This window comes from Eschscholzia californica, unplaced genomic scaffold (genome assembly GCF_041429995.1).
Source record: "Eschscholzia californica isolate CP2 unplaced genomic scaffold, dmEscCali1.0.p SCAF_1, whole genome shotgun sequence".
NCBI lineage: Eukaryota > Viridiplantae > Streptophyta > Magnoliopsida > Ranunculales > Papaveraceae > Eschscholzia > Eschscholzia californica.
Window position 1 is genome coordinate 4982683 of NW_028238198.1, and position 23110 is coordinate 5005792.

At 34.5% G+C, this 23110-nt stretch overlaps 2 protein-coding genes and 1 non-coding gene across 3 annotated transcripts; all 3 read left to right on the forward strand.

Annotated features, from left to right (window-relative positions):
* Positions 1 to 3738: 3738 nt before the first annotated feature.
* On the forward strand, positions 3739 to 3811 carry TRNAT-UGU (transfer RNA threonine (anticodon UGU)). The gene has a single exon. It is a non-coding gene; the product is annotated as a tRNA-Thr (tRNA).
* Positions 3812 to 6638: 2827 nt separating this feature from the next.
* LOC147563488 (nuclear transcription factor Y subunit C-4-like) lies at positions 6639 to 8008 on the forward strand. The gene is made up of 5 exons (XM_086633648.1): positions 6639 to 6762; positions 6905 to 6972; positions 7205 to 7405; positions 7773 to 7863; positions 7974 to 8008. Exons 1-5 carry the CDS (start codon positions 6675 to 6677, stop codon positions 8006 to 8008), a joined length of 483 nt encoding a protein of 160 aa, XP_086489774.1. The 5' UTR covers positions 6639 to 6674.
* A 905-nt stretch (positions 8009 to 8913) lies between these two features.
* GLIP6 (GDSL-motif lipase/hydrolase 6) lies at positions 8914 to 11320 on the forward strand. Its single transcript, XM_086664716.1, has 4 exons — positions 8914 to 9284; positions 9572 to 9717; positions 9931 to 10393; positions 10989 to 11320. The coding sequence occupies exons 1-4, from the start codon at positions 9035 to 9037 to the stop codon at positions 11231 to 11233; spliced, it is 1104 nt and encodes a 367-aa protein (XP_086520842.1). The 5' UTR covers positions 8914 to 9034; the 3' UTR covers positions 11234 to 11320.
* Positions 11321 to 23110: the final 11790 nt, after the last annotated feature.

The window sequence follows — 23110 nt, forward strand, 5'->3', positions numbered from 1 at the left end:
AGAAAATCAGGTGATGATGAATTTGGCAATACTCGAAAACATAGCCACCTCACTTATTTTGTAATCCCATTGTACTCGACGACATAATCACCTCACTTATTTGTTTCATCCGGCGAATTCATCACTACTCATCTATGACCACAATCACCAATGACAGTCCTTTTTGGCCAATCCCAAAAAAGAAAAGAAAGAAAATTTGAAGTAACTTTCATTCCCAAACTTGTATGGAAGAGATTATTAAGAGCAAATAATAGGTTAAATTCAATACAATTGGAGGAACTAAAGATTATTGACAAAAAAAAGAAGAGCAGAGAATGAAAGAGACCCATGTTCTGATTTTCAATAAAACAACTCAATATAGCTTTAAATTCATACATGTATCTATAATATATATTTACTCTGTGTACAGATAGTCTCTGACAATAATATCTGGTACCCAAACTCAAAACACTTTAGAAAAAGAAAAAAATGGGGTACATTGAGTGGATGAATGGGTGGGGAAGAATTAGGGCAATGGACATTGCATTCTTTAGAGAAGAAATGGTTCTTCTCAATAAGTGATTTACAGAGATGATAAGAGAAGGAAGGACTATTAGGATCACTTGTAAGAGTGTCTTCTGAAGATGAACCCAAATTGAGTTTTGATTTTCTCAAATAAAACAAATGGGAACCACAATTAATACTCTTACAAGGAGGAGAAGATCGATGATGATTTGTTCTTATGGCATCAGAAGATGTACTAGGATCAAACAAATGCTAACACTTCATGATCTAGACAGAGAAACAAATTAAAAGTAGTCAAAAGACTAACTAAGATCTAGAGAGAGAGGATGAGAGTTAGACAGACAAAGAGAGAGAGGTAGATTAGAGATCAAACAAACTTACCTCGGTTTGGGGGAAAAATTTCGGTTGATTCAAAGCTTGATTAAGAGTTGTGTGATTTAGACCTAGAAAAACCCTAGCAAAAGTTTGGGGAAAACCTCTTGCTTTCTACAAACCTGATTTTCTATTATTTATTTTCTATTAATTTAATGAGGGTCCTCAACTGTAATTATATATACTATTAGGGACTGAAGCAAAAAACAGGTTTTCTTGCTTTCCAACTCATGATACTCTTCCCAGTTGGCAAGCCAACTCACCCAGCCGGGTTTGGGCCGGGAAATTAGTCGACAAGAGTATCATTGTTGTAACTGAAAATGAGAGAAAATAGTGTTGGACACAGTGGCGGACCCAGATTTTTTTTGTAGTGGGGGTACTTTTAAGTCTTAATTGATAGTAAAATAAGATAAAAATATCAAATATGACAATTAATCGCATACTACAGCGCTACACTAGCGATCTCTACTAAAAGTATTGACTTATAATTGACATATCCGAAAATCTTGAAGTGTTGTTTAAACTAATAATATCTATACATGTTATATTAACACTCTCAACCAAATTAGTTGTCACTAATTCGTGAATTGTTTTGACTTCAATATGGAGATACATTATTAACTCCATAGACGCTTAAATAATAAAAACAAATCAGTAGAAAATATTCGAGGACTTTTAATCTTTAAAAGATAATCACAACGTAGCTTATTTACAAGAAAACGCAAGAACGGAGGAGAATATAAAGTTAAATGAAAAAAAATATTTTTCAAAATATATATAAAAAGAGAAAGGAATGATAAAGAGAGCATAAAGATAACATGGAGACAACGAATTAGCTAATAGAGTTTGAATGAAACATAACCCAAAAGAGAATCATTCAACAAAAAGGGAACCAAATTTTAATGTATAAAAATGTGGGGCCAAAGAGAAAGATCTAATATATCAGATGGCAAAATGAAAAAACTCAGGGGAAAATATAAGAAAACCAAAACATGTGGGGGAGGTGAGATTTGAAACAAAGACCTCTATGGCAGTCACTTCCTCTTTCGCCATCTCGGCAACATAGATTTTACGATAGTTATAGTAATTGGTCGCTATTAGCAAGTAGGAAGGCCCACATACAATAAAAAAATAGAAAAAGCTAAGGACCCGTGGGGGCTCGTGACCCCACAGGCCCCTACGTCGCCCCCCCCCCCCCCCCCCCCCCCCCCGGAGTTGGTTCATTAATGGTCGTTTATTTTAGCCGAAGAGATTTTGTGAACCCTAATTGACATTTACGTGATGATTTGTTGGTCTCTTAATTCAAGCAATGATATCAACTTGATAAGAAGGATCGGGGTTGAGTAGGTTCAAACTGGTTCCAACTGTCATATTGTTGAGTTAAATCAACTAGGGGGTCCCATCAAAAGGTTAGAGTAAAAAACTTAGTAAAATATACATTCTTGAAAGCATAGCGAATTTTGAAGTGTTGAGTAAAAAAAAAAAAAAAGAGGTCTTTGTTTAAGGGCAAAACTTAGTAAAACAAAAACATTCTCTCATGATTCCATCAAAAGGGAGTCCAAAGTGCAACAAAAACATTAGTATTTAAGGGCAAAACTTAGTTAAATATGCACAAAAACTAGTAAAATATATATGAAAGGAGGTCCAAACAGCAAATCTCCTAAGAAAATATACATTCTTGAAAGCATAGCGAATTTTGAAGTGTTGAGTAAAAAAAAAAAGAGTATAAATCTAAATAAAGACTTAGGGAGTAAAAGGGGCCTTTGGGGATAGAGGGACTTGAACCCTCACGATTTCAAAGTCGACGTATTTTCCTCTTACTATAAATTTCATTGTTGTCGGTATTGATATTGACATGTAGAATGGAACTCTATCTTTATTCTCGTCAGATTAGTCAGTTTGTCAAAAAATCTATCTGACTATGGAGTGAATGATTTGATCACTGAGTATTCGACTCTTCCTTCACCTTGGAATCGATTTACAAGAATCCTTCCATTTTTCATATATTTCATATAAAAAAATATAGATTCGGGCTCGGGCGTCATTAATCATTTGATCTTTCAGTACGTATACGTATGTATATAGGTCCATCCTTCATTCTTTCTGAAGTTTTAATAGAAGGATTCCTCTACCAACGCAATGCAGTCAACTCCATTCATTAGAACAATTTCCATTAAGTCTTTGCACCTATCTTTTTTTTATTCTCACTTTCAGAAACCTTCTTTGTTTTCTGAAAACAGGATTTGGCTCAAGGTTGCCCATTTTTAATTCCAGAGTTTCTCTGAATTTGAAAGTTATCACTTAGTAGGTTTCCGTACCAAGACTCAATCCAATCAAGTCCCTCGCGTCTACCAATTTTGCATATCTCCTTTTTTTCTTTTGAGACTAGGATCTCATTGGGATGCCATCCCCTTCTTTCTTTCATTTATGCTGAAACTGTTGAATTCATTAGAATTAGTTACAGATTCTATATTGAAACAGTGTATGTTTTGACTCCTATTTGATTGATTTCTTATCTACCTTCTTTCATATCTGTTGGAGGATCAGTATTTGGTCTAATCAGAAATGATTCTATCATTGATGTATCAACAATTCAATATGGATGGATATATACCACATATATATGCCTCTCTTCCTCTCATTTTTCTCGCGCGATTTGAAATACTAGAACGTTCGATTCTTTTTTTTTTTAATTAAAAAAAAATTGGATATCATATATCATTCTATTTATCGTTATATTAATTCTTATGTTAATGTTATATAATAATATAATATTCATTATGAATAGCTAACACTAACAGCTAAGATCTAAGCCAAGTAGTTTACTGAATTCCCATGCATAACACAGTTTCTGTTATGTGAGCCCGCTTAGCACAGAGGTTAGAGCATCGCATTTGTAATGCGATGGTCATCGGTTCGATTCCGATAGCCGGCTTTTCTATCTTTTTTCGATTTTAGACTTTTACATGACTGATAATGTCTCCTTGAACTCAAGGAATATTCAAAACACTTCTTTCTATTTCTCAAAAAGTCATTGATCCATTATGTCGTAAGAACTCCCAACTATGAACAAAAAACGGATTATAAAACTCATAATCATCATCACTCTCACTCTACGTCTGGGTTACCCCTTCGCCGAGGATGCTAGAGAGAGAGCAGAGATAAAAGTAGAGAGAGAAGAAAAAGAAAGAAGGAGAAAGGAGGAGGAAAGAAGGAAGTGAAAGAAAAAAGTTGCCGGCCAGAGATCACCGGTCGACGACTGTGCTCGAAGAAAAAGAAAAAGAAGAAGAGAATAAAATGTGGGTGACACACCCTCGAATTTGAGAATTGCCTTTAACTTTAGTTGGTTAACTTCTTTTGACCTAGTCCTAGGTTGAAAATACATTGCCATTAACAAGTTTGGGCATTGCCTATAAAATTTCCCATTGAAGTTTTATAGTGGAAAAGAAGAGTTATATTTTGTTTGGTTAAAACCCACACATTTACTTTTTGTTTGGCGAAAAACCAAAATGCAATGCAACGGATGGAAATATTTTTAGCAACTTCTTTTGCAGCCAGTTGCAACTATTTTGGAAGTCGGTTACATTTTTTTTAGCCAGTTGCAAACTTTTTGCAACCAGATTGAAATCACGAAATTATCTATGTTGTCGAAGACTATAAAAATTCAGTGATTCTTTTTTACTAAAGCAAACTATTATAGAGAAGTTGAACCAATGTATTGCTACTTCCTTATCTCAATAGGTTCCTTTTCATGTGTTCTAAGGCACATATTAAACATCACTCTTAGTCTCATTGTTCATAATCTTATTTTTTTTTTCAAAACCTACATTACTGAGTAGAGTTTGACTTTTACTGGTTAAAAATGGAAAAAATGTTTAAGACATAACATTTGTCCTCATCGCACATGGTAGATGGCCACCTCAATTCAAAATTGGTCTTGTAACGTACACACCAACCACATTTACAACCTTTCCTTTTATCTTTCAATATCTTGCAAAACTGTTACCACCGTTAGATGATTTTTAATAAAACAAAATCTAAATACAGTTAATATCTCAAGGTAAAAATAAGAGAATCTAACGGTATTCAAATGAAAGGGTAGTATGATTAACATGATAAAAAAAATTTCTCAGTTTGAAAAGAGAATCTTTTCATTTATTATGTTTCAACTGAAGACCACTATGATATTCCTTTAGAGCACATGTTAAAAGCTTTTAACTCTTTCTCTTTATGTCTTTTCTTTCACAAATTCACTCTATTTAAGGGCAACTATAAACTCACAAACTATCAACTTATGTTAACATGGTGAATGAAGGGAGAGCAAGTAGAAAAAGAGAGAGGGAGTTTTCTAGTTCAAACTCTGACATGAATGAATCGGTGAATTTTCAGTTTTCATCACCACCACCACCTCCACCACCACTACCATGGAGCATTAACACCAACTTATTGCCCCTATTTCCTTCCGCGGTGCCCCAAACTAATAACCAACATCTTCATACTGAGGTGATTGCCTACTCTGAAATATTAACTATTTTTTTATTTAACAAAAATGATTGATCTTTAATAAAATTTTGAAATAAAACTCTATATCAGCAAGTTTTCAAGAGAAAAAAACTCTTGAAGTGACATTTTGTTTTATAAGTTCAATGGAATGTGTTTCTGATCTATTAGACAAACATTTAGACTTGTTAGACAATGAATTCCTACCTATTGGGTTAAATGTGCCAGGGAACAATTCTCATTTGTTTGGTTCTTTTCCACTTTTATATCAAGAATGAAAACCCTCACTCAACCAATTCAAGATTCTGCTTTTGGTTCATTGTTTTTTAACCCAATTTTACCCTAAAACATGGATCCTACCCTATCTCTGTGAGACTTGCAGAGTTGCAGCAATTCAATTGTTAAAATTAGATTTAGGGTTCTGACATTTCTTCTTCAAGCAAAGTTTGTTTGTTCGTTTAGGTGTAGGTGTGGAATAATGGGTTTCCAACTCTTGGAATCATCTTCAATATGAGTTTAACTATTTATGTTTGGGGCTTTTCTTAATTTTGACTCTATGCAACATGTTAGGTGTGTTTCGATTTGTTCTATGTTTCTAGGGTGCGAACTTTCTGATTGTAATTTAGTACGATTCTATATATAATATAATTCTCTCTTAACAAAAGTTTACCGTTAAAATAACAACTATCTTACCCATTTTGTTAAATTGAGTACCTAACCTCTGCAACCCTTACGCTCAACACGTTTACAGTATCTAGAATCATTAACGCATGCGTATTTCTTACTACCCATTACGATTTAAGAGAATCCCAAATGTTGTCATAGAAATTAAAGAATCAATCTATATATTGACTAATATCAATAATTCCTCTCTGATCTGTTTCGAGGTCAACGAATCTATTATTATTTTAGCATACCAAAGTAGTATCATCAAATGGGTGGGTTTTTGACAAATTAGATGTAATATAAAGACCGCAGCTTTGGGGAATAAAGAATAATCTCTAAGGAATAAATTCTCTAGGGAATCCATTCTTTTTTGTATATTCTCCTGGGCATATTTTTTTTTAGTCCGAAAATTAACTTGATCAAACATTGCCCCCTCATCTTCATCTTCATCTTCATCTTCATCTTCTCAATCGCTTTCACCACCACAACTTCCCACTACAAACTATTCGTTGCTCGATTCATTATATGTTTACATTTTTTTAGATCAAATAACCCACGGTTGACATTTGTCCATCGTCCTTTTTAATTAGGCGGAAGAAATTAGTCGTTTGGACGCTCAGACTCAGGCTCAGATGCATGCTCAGGCTGAACAACAACTACAAAGAGAAAACTTGGGGCTCTTTTGGTGTCGGAAAGTTATGGAAATCAATCAAATGACAAGTTAATATCAATTCTATTCCTATATCAAGTTAATTTAATTACATATTAGTAATTTAATTACTAGATTGCAAAGGATTAATTGGGCCAAATTCTAATTTTATCTCCTTGAGTACATTATTATTTTCCTTGTTTTATTTTGCAGACTTTAAGCACCACCATCTTCCCCTAGCAAGGATCAAGAGAGCAATGAAATCAGATGAAGATGTCAAGGTCCTCAAACATCTCTTTCTTTTAGTAATTTTTTAAACATTGATCAATACAAAATTTTCGCGTGTCATCTCACCATTTTCCAAGTACCTGACGGGCCCGACAACATCTACCTTGGTGATTTTACAAACACTTATCTCCCAACTGGAGAAACGTACATGTTATCGTGATCCAACTAAAGTGAGTTTTGGAAACGAGGTTGATCAACCGTGCATTTTTTGTGTTATGTTTGCAGATGGTAAGCTCTGAGACTCCAATGTTGGTTGCAAAAGCGTGTGAGCTGTTTATATCAGAGCTTACACTCAAATCATGGTTGAACACTGAACATGACGAGAGGAGAACTCTTAGGAGGTCTGATATTTCCAAAGCTATAACCGAAGGAAATTCTCCTGATTTCCTTATTAACATTGTTCATCCTGTGGCTGAAACTGATAAGGTCAGTTCTCACTTTCATGTAAAATGTTCCTAGTGTTATACTGTGTTTTCTAAGTTAGATCTAAAATCTGACTCGAGGTCTGAGTTAACATGAATCAGATTTCTATAACTTTGTTTTTGACTGATTCTTAGTGTCTGATTATGTTGAATAACTAGTTCTGGTCGATTTGAGTCAAACAATTTAGATTCCAATGAGTCAGATTGGTACAGTGAGAATCTCAAGCACTATTATAACAAGCTAAAGTGTTTTATATTTTTACCAATCAGAATAGTCATAATCAATAGTTCTCGTTTCTCATTAAGTAGAAAAAAGATAACGAAATATAATAGATTATGAATATAATTTATGTAAAAATATGGCCATGTAGGAAGAAGATAGCTGCGAAACCAATGGAGAAAATGAATCTCGTCACAACTGTGAACTTTGTGGTGACGGTAACATCCACCCTCCGGAAGGCCGTAAGTAAATCATTCTCCTTATGTCTGTATCACAAAAATGATTTTGTGGCCTGTCACTTGAACTGAAATAAAATTAGAGGAATTGATTTATACTTTTTCTTTTTTTGTAGCTGTGGATAAGGAGCCAAAGGAAACAGCAAAATAGTCCTATAATGGGCGTGTGGAATAGAAGGAACATTCGTGTTTTAATAATATAATTTTATATTATTAGTAGCTACAAGCTAGATTAATTATCATCATGATGCATCTTTTGTGTTTTTTCTCCCTCTTGCCCAATAATGTACCAACTAGAGATAATTAAAGACTATTCGCCATAAGTTAATTTGAATTTTAAATAAAAAAATTAAATTAGTTTTAAAATCTAACTATGATCCCGTTTCGAAGAAGTGATATGAAAGCATGTCAGAACATCTCTTACTCAATACTCCAATGGGTGCAACATTTATTTAGAAGTGTCAATGAGTATTAGGAAATATGCATTTGACTAGAAATCCGTCTATGGCTTTGTGGAAACTTATTCGATTGTTTCAGATATGTTACTAGATTCCGAGTACCCAATGAAGCAGGGGCGGAACCAAAAAATAGTGTTTTTTTTTTTTTGATGAGAACCAAAAAATAGTGTTAGGGAGGGCAAAGGTGAAATCTAATAGGTAAGATCATATATAAAAATTTTGTGGGAGTTAAGTGCCCTTACCATTTACTCTTTACTAACCCAATTCCAGAGAGGGCCATTGCCCTCTCCGGCCACCCCCTAGTTCCGCCCCTGCAATGAAGAGTGGTACACTGTGTCATTGTCAACCGTAAAATGAATTAAATTTGGTTGTCCACGTATGATTCAGACCATATTTTAGATCATGTTTTAGGGCATATATTTCAATCATTTTTGTACTCTAAAGACACCTACTCGAAAGTATACATACTTTTTTCACCACATGAAACAAGAACCCATTCCCACGTACACAATAGGAAAAATAGTAACGGGTCGAAAAAGCTACCCTGAAACCCTCCTCACTTAAACAGAAAAGACACCCACACAGTAGCACTTCACTCGTGCTCTTCTGTTTCACATCTTGTCTTCACTCTTCTCTTTCTATAGATCTTTAAATGACAACATTCTTACCTCCTTCATCTCTTCTAAACAGAGCAACAACGGTTCTTAATTGAAATTAAGATGGATCAGATCATATTCCTAATTAGACTGCTGCCGTTATTAGTACTTCTTCTCATCAGTAACTTCTCTCATGTATCATCTTATAATGTCCAAGCAATCTTCACATTTGGGGACTCAATATTTGATGCCGGAAACAATCGATTCAATAATAATTGTAGTGTTCAAGCAAATTTCACACCTTATGGTCAAAATTTCTTCCATACCCCAACTGGAAGATTCACAAATGGTCGTACTGTCATTGACTTTTTCAGTAAGTAATATTAATATTCAGTTTCGGAAATGTTAAAATCACAAAGGATTTTGACAAAAAAAAATTCTCAGCTGGATGTGGCGATTGTTATATTCATCTATCAACGGACCAGATTTAGGCAAAACATCAAACCACAACTGCTACATTAGTTGGGATCCTTCTTTTGTCAATTTCTTTTGTGATTTTAGTCCATTATACCATTTTCTTAACTTACATATTTATACTCCATATGTATTCATGCATGTTTGTTGTATGATGGAAACCAATCAATCAATATATGCATGCAGGCCAATTCCTTGGGATTCCTCTTCAAAAACCGTATCTCGAGGCAGAAATAGAAGCAATTAATGGAACAAGTAAAGGGTATCCTTCTAATGGTATCAACTTTGCCAGTGCTGGGAGTGGTATCTTCACTGAAACTAACCAGGATCAGGTATAAAATGAAGGCTTACACGCTCTCTGTACTTTTGATTTTAAATCGCTAAAATTGTAAAAAAGTAAAAAAAGAAAAAATCCTATATGAGAAAAGAGGTATCTAGCACTCAAGCATATAATGTCGAGGTCCTCTCCACTTATGTCCTATTATTTTGCGTGAAAATACTGAAAAAGATGAAACATGAACTAAGTTTGGGTCCGAATTTAATAGGGAGTGATGGGAATCCAACAACAACTACAACAATTTCAGAAAGCAATAAGCCAAAACAAAATCGATGAAAAATGGGTTCAACAGTCACTCTTCTTTTTCGAGTCTGGTTCCAACGACGTGTTCAATTACTTCATCCCTTTCAATACTCCAACACTTGATCCAAACGCATTTGTCACGGCCTTGTTGACAGAAGTACGAAAGTTTCTCGACCAAATTTACCAGCTTGGAGCACGTCGGATAGGTATGATGGGCCTGGGCCCGGTTGGGTGTGTTCCTGCTAGAGCTCTTCTTGGAGGACCCACTAATAAGTGCTATGGAAAAATGAACAAAATGGTAAAGAACTATAACATGGGCTTGGAAAGTTTGGTAAAAGATATACCCATCAAGTATCCTGGAGCAATCGGGGTTTATGGTGCCGTATACGATGTGGTTCAACAGTTTCGGGCTTTGCCCCAACGTTATGGTACAATTCTTGACTCAGTACATTCAGTATATATACATACCTCTGTCCACTTAAAAGGACCACTTAAAAAGGACCCTGGCCTGGCCCGTTTGACACCACCAAACACACGCCCGCAATTTTCGTTCTCCATATAAATCATACAAGCTTTTAAGGCAACCTCGGAATTGCTAAGCCCAACCTATAGCAAATGTTGGGCTTATAATATTTTCGAAGCCCAGGCCAAGATAAGCCTCATTAACCCAAATCATCTTAGGGTCAGTGTCTCATTAGGACAATGGAAAGACAAAACAATTTCCATTGTTGGAGTTTCCTGACATTTCTTTTTTCTCGAAAACGGTAAGATTTGAAGTTTGGTCTCTTGTGTTAAGAGACACATATATTACCAATAAACCAAAACGGATTTCACTTTTGGATGGTTCATAGCCGTTCTTTCACGGTTATACTAAAGCGAAACGGCAAAACCAAGTTTTGGAAATCCATGTTCGGATTTTGTTCTCGAAGATTGTTGACCGAAAGGAAAAACAGGAAAAAAAAAATGTATGTGATTTAAGAGTTAACTTCTTCTTTTTCCTTCTATTGGAATGGCAAAATGCAGGTTTCTCCAATACAACAAATGCTTGTTGTGGGATAGGAACTCTAGGGGGAATGGAACAGTGTGGGAAAGAGGACTACACCATTTGTGAGAAGCCTAATGAATTCTTGTTTTGGGATTTTTTCCATCCTTCAGAGCATACTTACAAACTTTTAGCGAAGGCATTATGGGGTGGTAAAAGAACAAGAATTAGGCCTTTTAATGTTATGACTTTAGCCAACACCACACTACCGCTTCCTCCGTCGTGATCTTAGACATATCTATATCGCTGTACATTTATATCATGCACGTATTGAGTATATGATATTGGTGGATCGTTTTTTTTTTCCTTAAAATTATTGCAATTCCACTCTGTTTGCAATCACTTCGACTAACTGATGCGATCTACGAAGGAAAAACATTCAAAACAATTGTAGTCCGGGCGAATAACAAAAGTTACCCCTTGTCTTGTTAAAACACACATTAAGAACCTCAAATTAATATAGATTCTACCTCAAGACATTTACAAACGTACGTTACCTTGAATTGATATCCAAATTTAGTCAGAAATGATAGACCTAAACTTCTTAAGCCTCCGCTAAAAAATTTCCTACCACACTCTCCTCCGAGGTCGAGACATCAGGAGACACTTCCACGAAATCTTAGTTTTGCCCCAACTGTGAAGAGCTTTTATTTTCTTAAGTATCTTACATCACTCCCAAAATGTGTAAATTCGTAGTATTATGAAATAGTTTGGTCAATTTGTCTCTTGAGATGGTCTTTTACCTACCTAGAAAATTTGGAGAAAATAATATGGAAATTATGAAGAGTAGTACTTTCAATTTGAAAATAAAAAGTAAGAAAGCAACACACTAGAAAACAAAATTAAACAAATATGTTTGTATTGAAGTGAAAAGTGAAGGAATCATGAAGCAAAAAAGTCAAAGGAGATTTGATTTTCTTTCACACTTTTTTCTTTTTTCATAGTTGAAACTTTTGGCTAGATTGATATAAGCTTGACATTTTTCAACATCAAGATGTATGATTAAACATTAGTTAGTGCTGGTGGGTGGTCTTAATCACTATACATATATAGAGAGAGTGAGTGAGATAGGTAGAGCCCATGATTGACATCTGATCATATTATCCTAATTCAACTTATAATAGTGTTTAATTTCTTATTATCTAAATAGATAAATTAAATTTGATAATCATCTCTTAATTAAGACAATAATTAAGCAGGGATGAATCATACATATATTCAAACAAGTCAGGAGCACAGAGAGTTGCTTTGCTTCCCTTTGAGAAAATCGAGAGAGTAGCGGGTAAAGAACGCATGCCTCTTCTTATATCATCGGATCCCGTTTTCTCTTTTGTTTTTTTTTTTACTTTATCTTTTTGTCTGTCTATTTCGTGTAAGTTAGGTGGGGAGGTGAAAATTAGAGAGAGAGAGAGAGAGAAAGAGAGAAAGTGGGTGAGGCCGCTTGGTTCGGCTGGTTACCAAAGAGAAGACAATAGAGAGGCTCTTTCTTCCGCTTTTTACGGGATTTTGGAGATTCCCATTTTTACCTTCTCCTATCCCATTTCGCCGTTCCCCCATCTGAAATTGAGGGGCTAATTGAAAACATAGGGCAACTTATCCATTTGGGAACACATTTTTGTTTTAATATTAATATTAATGTTAGTTGAATATGTATCACTTTTTGTGAAAAGAAAATGCTATTTCATCCCCAAAAAATAACCTAAACGGATATTATAAGAACAAACAAAAAAAATAGAACCAAAATGTTGATGTCATGATGACATCTTACTAACATCATATGCAACCGGTTACTGTTTGTAGAACTAAGTAGCATTGTTGTTAGTGGAATTATCAACACAAAATACTTTCAACAAAAAAAAAAAACACAAAATATTTCCAACAAATAAATCCAATTTGGACCGTTGAAACAGAAGGCTAGTTTTTTCTACACTTGATCATTGTTGTCAAAATTGTTGTAGCACTTTTTGATAAATACTTTTATGTGTTATTAAGGAATCGGAGAATTATGAGTATACCAACCTATGTTATAATTCTGACTGGGCATCTAGAATTTGAACTTGCTTAACACAAATTTCCTTATAGTTAAGTTAGAGCATCTCCAATTCAACGTTCAATCTTAGAAAAGCCGCAACTTTGGAGCATATAGAATAATCTCTGGGGAATAAATTCTCTAGGAAATCCATATTTTCTGTACATTTCGGGGATATTATTTTTTAACTCAAAAATTAACTTGATCAAACATTGCCCTCTAATCTTCAGTTTCTCTATCACCATCACTACCATTTTGACCACCATTGCCTCCTCTTCTGCCTCCTCTCTTATCTTCTGTCACTTACGGTTATCCTATCTCTCACTATCTGTCTTTATTGTTCTCACTATCCTATGTCTCTTGATCTTATTATTTCTTGATCGATCTCTCATTGTTTGTTTTTCTGTCTCACACACACAGACACTGTTCCGACAAAGGGAAGTGTTCCTTTCGTCAAAACCGGACCTCGATGAGTGTTTTTGGCGAAATCCTTTGAAGATTTCATGGCCACGAAATATTTCGAGTCCACAACACGCTTTGTGGGCCTCACCATTTCGTGCCCACACAATGTTTGGTGGCTGCAAAAGGTTTCGCGGGCACGAACTCTGTGATTACCACAATGAGGTCTATACATGCCGCAAGAGAGAGAGGGCGAGATAGAGACTGCGAGAAAGAGAGATAAAGACTGCGTGAGAAAGAAAGAAAACTAATCTACAGAGAGATATGTCTACAACGAGAGAGTTGAGAGTGACCTACAATGAAAGAAAGAGAGAGAGAGAGAGAGAGAGAGAGAGAGAGAGAGAGAGAGAGAGAGAGAGGGAGAGAGAACGAGAGATCTAGAGTGAGAACGACAAAGAATAGTCAATGAGAGCGAAAGAAATAGATAGAGAGAGAACGTGAGAGAAAGAGAGAGAAAGAGGGAGAGAGAAGATGGAGATTAGGGGGCTATGTTTGATCAAGTAAATTTTTTGATTAAAAGAAGAATATACCCTCTAAATCAATTTGTCACCAACTATTTCTTTATTTCCCAGAGATTTTTTTAATTCCCCAAAGCCACGGCCTCTTAGAAACTCTCAGTGTCACATTGGATTTTTAGAATTTTTAAGCTCTCCAATGCAACACTCTATCTGGATCTCAAAAATGACGTGTCTAGGCCTCTAGGGTGGAATAAAGATATCTCAAGAGCGCACTCAATAAAATAGTTAGATATGTCAAGAAAATTGAAGGGTTAAGTTGTCTTTTCTTTTTTCGAGAAAGAAACTTCATTTTATATAATTTAAATCATTAGCAATACAATACTTAGATACAATTTGGAATGTTCTTCATGTCCCATAAACCGGACACGTTTCTAGAGCGAATCAGTTTAGCAAGTTCATGGGCAACATAATTACAATGTCGATAACAATGAAGGAAATGAACTGACTCGACGAGGTCTTCAAATTAATCTATCTCTGACACGAATGGTCGGTATTGCCATGGAACTAGATTATCTTCTTCGTGAATACATTCAATCAAGGCTAACGCATCACTCTCAATGATTACCAGTTGGAGACCCATTGTAACTGATAGTTCAAGTCTGAGTAGTACAACATGTGCTTCCGCCATAGCCGTTGTCTGACAAGTTATATATTTCGATTCCCCGAACAAAAGAACTCCATTGTGATCCTTGGCTACTGCAGGACAACTGGCTCCTGAAGTAGAAAATGCACCATCCACATTTATTTTGATGATCTGTTCTAGAGGAAGGTTCCATTTCATTTGAAAAGATTGAATGGGTAAGTTGGGTTCATACATTTGAGAACATCTAACTCTAAATAAATTTAGCTCCACATGTTACTTTAATGCGTCTTAATCATTTGGGATCTTCTTCGTCTGTTAAAATTTCAAATCTTTGTTAACCACCCAACCAAAAGAGAATCTGTATTTTTTCAAGTTGTTTTTGCAAACAGGTTTTAAGTGAATCATTCTCCTATGAAATAATAAAAGATTTAGAGTATTTTTGTTTGAATTGAAGCAATAACACGTTAACTAACTTTCTTATATTGTTCGATAAAAGTCCAAGATAGGTAAATAGAACTAGATTAATCCCAAGTATTATACTATTATCTCATTCAATTAGATAATAGATAATGGAAAAAAAGTTGGCAATGGAAACTTTTACCTCGAGACTGTCATCAATGTTTATAAACTATATTTATTCAAAAAGAGACGTAACAAATTCTTTTTACGAAAAAAATTTTTATTCATATCATTGTTCTCTGCTGATGTCTCATACTTCCGGCCTCCTTAAACCAATGGTTGATATTCATGATTTCGTCTCATAGATTTGATTCATTTAGTTTTGTGAACTTTGAAATCAATTATGGATCCACATACATGGAAGCCGACTAGTTCACTTGTAGAGCCAGTATCACTAAAACTTTAGCCAAAGAAAAATCATGAAATTAACAAGACATTTAAAAGTTAACTTTAAGTGGGTCTTTTCTTTTTTGCCTTTTTTTTTTTATATGAATATGAAAATAATACAGTATGTAAATTCCAAGAGCATTGGAAACCGAGTGAGTGGAGATTTTTTTACATTTCCCACAAACATGCCCTCCCCTAAGCCTCAATCCAAGACTTTGAAAAGAACACTAGAAATTGGTAATAGTGTTTACCACTCAAAAAATTTAAGACCAAAAGCTACAATTTCGCCTTTAAATACGACTAACTCTGTATCCCTCATTAATTCTCTCTCTCTACACTTGTTCATTGCACAATAATTTCTCTTTCTCTCTCTCTCTCTCTCTACTCTGTAGTAGTAACACCCTCTTTAATGATGATGAGGATGATTATGAAGAAGAACAACAAGAAAGAATTTGTTGATTTTGATGGTGGGTATAAAGTGTATGACTCTAAAGGTGTAAATATTTAAGCAATCAAGCTTATGAGGTTGACAAAAACAAAGGTTAATGTAGTGAAGGTTAATTAGAAGCTCTGTTTTTTGGTTTCTTGAAGAAATCAAGAAAGAGTTTAGTTAACTAAAACTACATTTTTCCGGGGGAAATGAGGGTAAACGGTCCGATTTCTACTACTTATTATAGCTCTTAAATCTTCTTCTTCTTCTCTCTCTAATTAGTATTTGATAATGGTGTAGAACAAGAAACATGGGATGTAAGAGACGCATTCAAGGTAGCAAGCATCACTGTCTAAGATCATCATTTTTAATTAGGAGGGTGTTTTTTTAGTCATTTGGGTTTAGTCTTGTCTACTACTACTAATAGCTGCTACTGGGAATGCATCACTTACACATATCATGTATTTGTTCCTCTTCTCTCTCTCTTAATTAATCTAAATTTCAGTCTTAATTACTTATTTGTAATTTTAGTTTTTCTATGCACTAGATTGGCTTGACTCATCTTTATCTGAGTTATCTGAATCTCACTTATTTCATGTTATTGTTAGACAATAGAATATTTGATTAGATTTATTTTATGTCGAGCTTAAGTAGATCTAAATTTAGTCTTATTTAGACGAGTAAACACACAACTTTAACATAAATACAAAAACAATATGGATTAGCCATTTAGACTAATCACCCAAGTAAGATATATTAATTAGACAACAAACACCACTTTAGTCAACAGTTGGCAGCTCAAGTGGTTCTAAGGTGTTGACTCCAAAAATTCTTGAAAGTCACAGGTTCGAGTGGGCTACAGACCAGGTTATGTTTGAGGAGGCTATAAGCCAGGTCATGTTAGAGTTTGAGTGGGCGGGTAACAAGCTTATCACATCTTTGATGTATTCAATGTCAATTGTACGACAATGTAATCGATTTCCAAAAAAACGAAAAACAAGCACCACATTAGTATCTAAATTTGGTTACCAAGTTTTAATTAGCATTGAGGTGTGCAACTACGTGGGTGATGCAACATGATTATGCTCTACATTAATTGTATCAGCCTTGCATAAAAGTAACTAAAAGGTACAGTATTTGTGTGGCCCCTTACCTTTACTAATCCTTAATCAATAATCTTTCTTGGGTTTGACTTTCTTTCACCAACACGAGTATTTTTTTTTTTAGTTCAACAAAAAAAAAAAAAAAACATGAGTATTTTTTTCTTCTACTCCATCATCTTTAATGCTATTAGGAGATAGGGAGACACTATTTAGCCCAATAATAAATAACCTGATTGGTTCAAAAAGACAAAATTGATCATGTCATATTAGAATTTTTGATTAAATTTATGTCCACCTAACTAATTTCATATCAACCTTCTCAATCAGTTCTTCACCAGAGGATAACATTCTTCAAATAAAATCATTCTTCAAATAAATCATTTCATCAATCATTATTCGAACATACGGTTAAGTCATGCTACACATATAATCCAAACTTAGAGAGAGGGAGAGATTTTAAAAAAAAAGGAAAAGAGTTAAAAGAGATATGTTTAGTGTCTCGAGAAGAATGTTTGCCATAGCAAAAGCAGAGTTGAGTGGGAGTGTGAGATTTATGTAATGTGTGTGGGTAGGCCATATTTGGTGAAAACTAGCAACAAAACTTTGATTATACAATTATACCAATAATGATTTTAGGGGACATATGTTCCCACTTACTTGATTTATGAGGGTTTTGTGTATTCTTTGACATATTTAGTGGCAACAATTTTATCGATATATTCACATTCTCTAATTTGTCGTTTATATATTAGACTGTATTTTTCAATACCCTAAAAGTAAATGAAATATCAAATTTCACACTCCAATGTTGGAATACAACCCCTATTTAGTAGAATACTGTGGAGCGACTGCTTTCTAGTTACAAGATATCTAGTATCCAATGAAATATTATATTTTATGCATTCCACTACTATATGCTACTATATGTCTGAGATGGTTAAAGGAACTAACAACGATATTATTAGAGAAACCATTGCCATGCCTTTGCCGCCAACTTTAGGTTAATCAAAAGTAAACTTTAAGTTAGAAAATTCAATTCTTGTTAACCATGAAAAAATAAATAAGTTTTTGTTAAGGTGAGTGTATGTCGTCCCAAAGAAATTTTCTTAGAGACAACCCCTAAAAGAAAGTTTATAGATACCACAAGCTTTTTGTTGCACACTGTGGTGAGACTGAAATATCCCCTTGCTTAGAGCATATCCACTGCAACACTCAAATTGAAAAACTCAAAGTGCCATAAAAAACTCTCTCCAATACAACACTCAATTTGAATCTCAAAATGATGTGGCATCATTTAATATTAAGATATCAAGAAGAAATTCAATATTTTGAGTTTTCTTTTGAAGATCTCAATTGGGTACTCAATATTAAAAATAATTGTACCCATCTAGTAAAGGGCACCTAAGTTATTTTTAAGTTTTTAGAGTGTTACTGTAGTGTCCCTACCAAAATATAGGGGTGTATATAGCAATAGCCTTGTAAACCCACTTTTGTAAACCCTACTGCCCATACCCTTTTGTTTCTTTGCTTTTTCTCCTTCAATCGTGAGCTAGAGTGATAGTGGGTATTGGATTTTTTTTTCTTATAGAGAGAAAGCTAAAGAAGAAAGAGGAATTGGAAGCTTGGAGCTTGGGGTTTTCATTTTTTTTCTTTGTTGTTCTTGATTTGGGAGTTCTCTTCATTGGTTTGCTTTTGGATCTAAGGTAGATTTCTATCTCTCTGGGGCTTGAAAAGCCATTTTTATGGAAAACACCTAGACAAATTAGATGACACTACAAACCCTAGATTTTAGTATTACTTGAACATAGATTAGAGTTCTTGACACAAATATATATATGTATTAGAAGTAGTAGATTTATATTTCTACAAACTCATTTTTAGGTCACTTTGAATCACATCTATGTTATATTTTGAAGGATATTTGCCCCAATGACATACTTGTTGAACCATAAAATCTCTATTAACATTCTCATGCTACATTCATGTACTACAATGATAATTAGTGCTAAACCCCTTTAATTGCCTTCATGTTAGCATATAACTCTTAAAATTAGATGCCTCTCACTATTGGATAATATCTTTTAGGGGTTTTTGAGCTTACCCCCTCAAAATTAATTGATAATTGAGTTTACCCCCTTGAGTAATTGGTAATTGAGCTTACCCCCTTCAATTTAGATTTTTGTCAAAACTACTAAGAATATGTTTGGTGTGTGATAATAAAATCAGAAAGTAAATAATATATAAACAAAATCAATCTTTACTAATCATATTCCTGACCAAATTAAACAATAAAATGAGGTAGAATCCCTAATGTGAATCATATTGAAGAATAGTTGTTCGTGGTAGTGGCAATTATTTCACGTACGCCAAACATAGCCTTTGTGTTTTTGTCACTAATAGTAAGTCCAAGGGGGTAAGCTCAATTACCCATTATTGAAGGGGGTAAACTCAATTACCAATTAGTGACGAGGGGGTAAGCCCAAAAAACCCTATCTTTTATGTAGTGACATGAACATGTGTTATAACTCAACATGGTATGAGACTTGTAGGCTATTATTATACATCGATTCATTACTTGTCAAATGTTATAGATATGAAACTCGTATGTCGTAATAGATTGACGAATATGATTTTGATTTATGTATGTTGTGGTATAATGCTATTATATGAGTGTGATATGATGGAGTTGGTAGAGGGTTGTAGGAGTTTTGTGGTTGGTTCGACCCTCTCTACCGGATGTGGCCTAGGTATGGAACGTATGTGGTCGGTGCTAACACAAGGGTAACTTGTGGACCACACTCTTATACAACGTGGACACCAACTTGTCATATCATTTTTGGTTGTTCACTACGAATGGTGTGATGCTATCATGTATGTGTGACGTGATGGAATTGGTGGAGGGTTTTAAGAGTTTTGTGGTTGGTTCGACCATCTCTACCGGATGTGACCTAGGTATGAAGCGTATGGGGTCGGCGCTAACACAAGGGTAGCCTTATGGACCACACTCTTATACAACATGGACACCAACTTGTCAAATCGCTTTTGGTTGCTTGTTACAAATGTGGTTTACTTTATTTTAACGGTCACAACTCGGATACTATTCTCGGACACTTTTATATGTTTGGAGTTGTCTATTTGTTTTGGTAGCTCTTGAAACTGTCTATTGAGGCTTTAGAGGTTTCGAAATATACTTGTTGGGGTCTGACTCAACTTTTTATTTTTCAGGACAAGGAAATCGGGAAATGCCACCTGCTTGAGTCATAGTTAGCATTGAAGGAGTTTCTTTAGTAGTCTCCTTTATTTCTTTAGGTAGTTATTTGGAGTTGCATCTCCTCAATACTTGTTTTATCTTTTATTTGATCTTGTCCGACATATGTGTCGACGATATAGAGACGTCATGCGAGTTTTGAGAAACTCGATAAAGTTTAATTAGTTGATTTATTGTTACTTTTGAGCTTCATGTTCGATGTTATTTGTCTCTTTGATGAGTATATCGTATATGTTCACAGTTCTGCGGAGAAATGCTTCAAGTTTAGGTTTTCATGGTGGCCGAGGTGAAAATCTGGATTTGAGGTGTTACAGTTACATTGGAGATGTCTTTTGAATTGAGAATCTCAATATCGACATCTAAGAAAGAGAAACTCAATTGAACCTTGACATATAAGAAAATTTGAATTTCTTTTGAGTTTGCATGGGAGATGCTCTTAAAAGTAATTGCAGTGAGAATTATAAAAAGGAGATGTGACTACATATAAGATAAAGATGAGTGCATTTAACATTTCCCTAATAGAAGAGGCACTTCATGTAAGATTTTCCTCAGCCTAGCAAGAGTGTAAGAACACAAGAAAACCTATAAGCATCCACGCCCCGAACTCCACAAAGTTAGCTTAAGGAGGCTTAAGACTCGAAGCAGATTAAAATTTTAAGTACATGTCAAATAGTCTCTTAGAGTTACAGGTAGAAGGTCGTATACCTATAATAGATCAAGTACACGTCTCTAAATTTAAGTTGTGGATATTTGAAGGTGATGAGGACTTTAGTATAAGTACTAGTAGTAGTAATTGGATGAAAACTAGTTTCAGAATGGCTTCGAATACAAAGAGATGGGCGTGTAAATTTTCAGGAGTTGCAGAAACAGACATGATTATAATCTTAAACGAAAGTCTCACATTATGTAATTCTGTAGCATCTCTATGTTATTATGATTGGAGGAAGAAGACTTTTTGTAAAAAAGTTGAAACTTGTGGGATCTAAATCTGGTCAACTTATTGTGCCACTGATATTGTCACAATTTCAAAACTGAAATATATACCAATTTTCCCCCCGCTCATAGCCCATTAATTCCCCCAAATGAAAATTAAACAAGTTTATCGCTTCATTCGCTTTGCGTAAATATTCGGAAAAGAAAATTTAATATCAAAATGTTTTGAAGAAGAAACTGAGGTACAATTATACATAACCAACAAAATTAAAAAAGATTAGTTCCCAATTTGTACATATACTGAGCATAACTCCCGCCATGCGGGAAGGGGATGTCCTTTACACAATGCGGAGAAGTAGACATGATGTTCGATTGTTTAATTTTTTTCTCCACATATGATACTTTCGATTGTTTAATTTTTTTTCTCCAAATTTGGTACTTTCTCATTGTAATTTTAATTTTTCAAATTAGTACTCTGTAAAGATAAGTGTAGTTTGCTAGAGGTATAAGATTTATCGTAAGTTATTTAAGCTTTTTGAAACTACAAAAGTTTTTTTGGTTTTGACGTTTTAATGCACAAGATGAAAGTATTGGAGTTCTTACGGGGAAAGCTGGTGAACTTAAGGGAATATTGTGCTTTTGTGAACTAATTATTCTTTTGACTAAGAGTTTGGGGTTCTGATTTATTGTATTTGAATTTGTTTAATTTCAAGATTGTGATAATAAATTGTTGTATTTTGGGTTTCCTTCCAAGTTCCAACACAAAGACATATGTTTTGTTGGGGTTGGATCATCGTAAGGCCTAAAATAAGTAACACCAATGGTGATACAATGTTTTTGTTGGGTTGGGCTTGATTGGATTGGGTTTCCATTTTCGAATTATTATACTTTTTGGTTAGTGAAACTAACAAATTAAGTAACTTACAAGTTTTATAACAAAATGATTATACATTAATTAGGTCTTTTCATTTTTTCCACTTTCTCGTTAATGTTAGGATACAAAATAAAGAAATTTCGGTTCGAGTCACGAAAATGACATGAACAACCCTAAACATGAAATTTGAAAAGGAAAAATAATTTTGTTTGCTTGTTTTAGAATTGAGGATAAATTAAAAAAGTTGAGTTTGGTTGTGGGGTAATATTTGGTGATGGGGCTAAAGTAGGGTACTAGGCAAAAGGTCCAAAAGATACGGGGGATAAGAGAGAAGTTCGAGTCAGAGAGTTAAGTAGCAACTCCAAAATGTCAAATTCAGACTTACAAAAAAATGTGATCTCAGTGAATTTTTGCGCCTGAGAAATTGTTCTAGACATAAAAATTGTACGTTAACATATTTGTCCTTATACATCATATCATATAATATACATTGCAAAACACAATATTCCTCCGATTTACAGAACATGCTCAAAATTTTTCCCGCGCAACACAAAGTCATGCACATTACATGTAGTTTATGTGTTTTGCGCTTCTAGATGTAACGTCGTCACTTTTGAGCTGCAAACTTGACATTTTGGACCGATTTTATATTTTTTCTGGCGTAATATTTTCCCTTTTTCCTATAAGGGATTACTTTTTAGACAAAAAGTTAATTTTGGGGCTAAAATATAGGTGAGTTTAATTATTATGGGTTTGCCAACAACTGATAGTCCATTTGGTCAGTGCATCTACTTCGTTGGGAGGACATTGAACTTAGGTATGAATAAATTAGCTTATGTGGGCTTTTGACCGTTTAATTCGGCGGTCTTTGACCTGTAATAATTATTTATCACATCTTATCTTTATGGATTTTTGAGCCAGGGGTCCAAAAAGTGGGGGGTAAACCCAAAAAAAATCCACTCTTGCCCAAAAATTAGTTGCAGGTCCAAATGTCAGTTTTTTTTTTTTTATTCCCCTCTTGCCCTTGGACGGGATATGCTGACGTTTTCCTGAAAAAAAA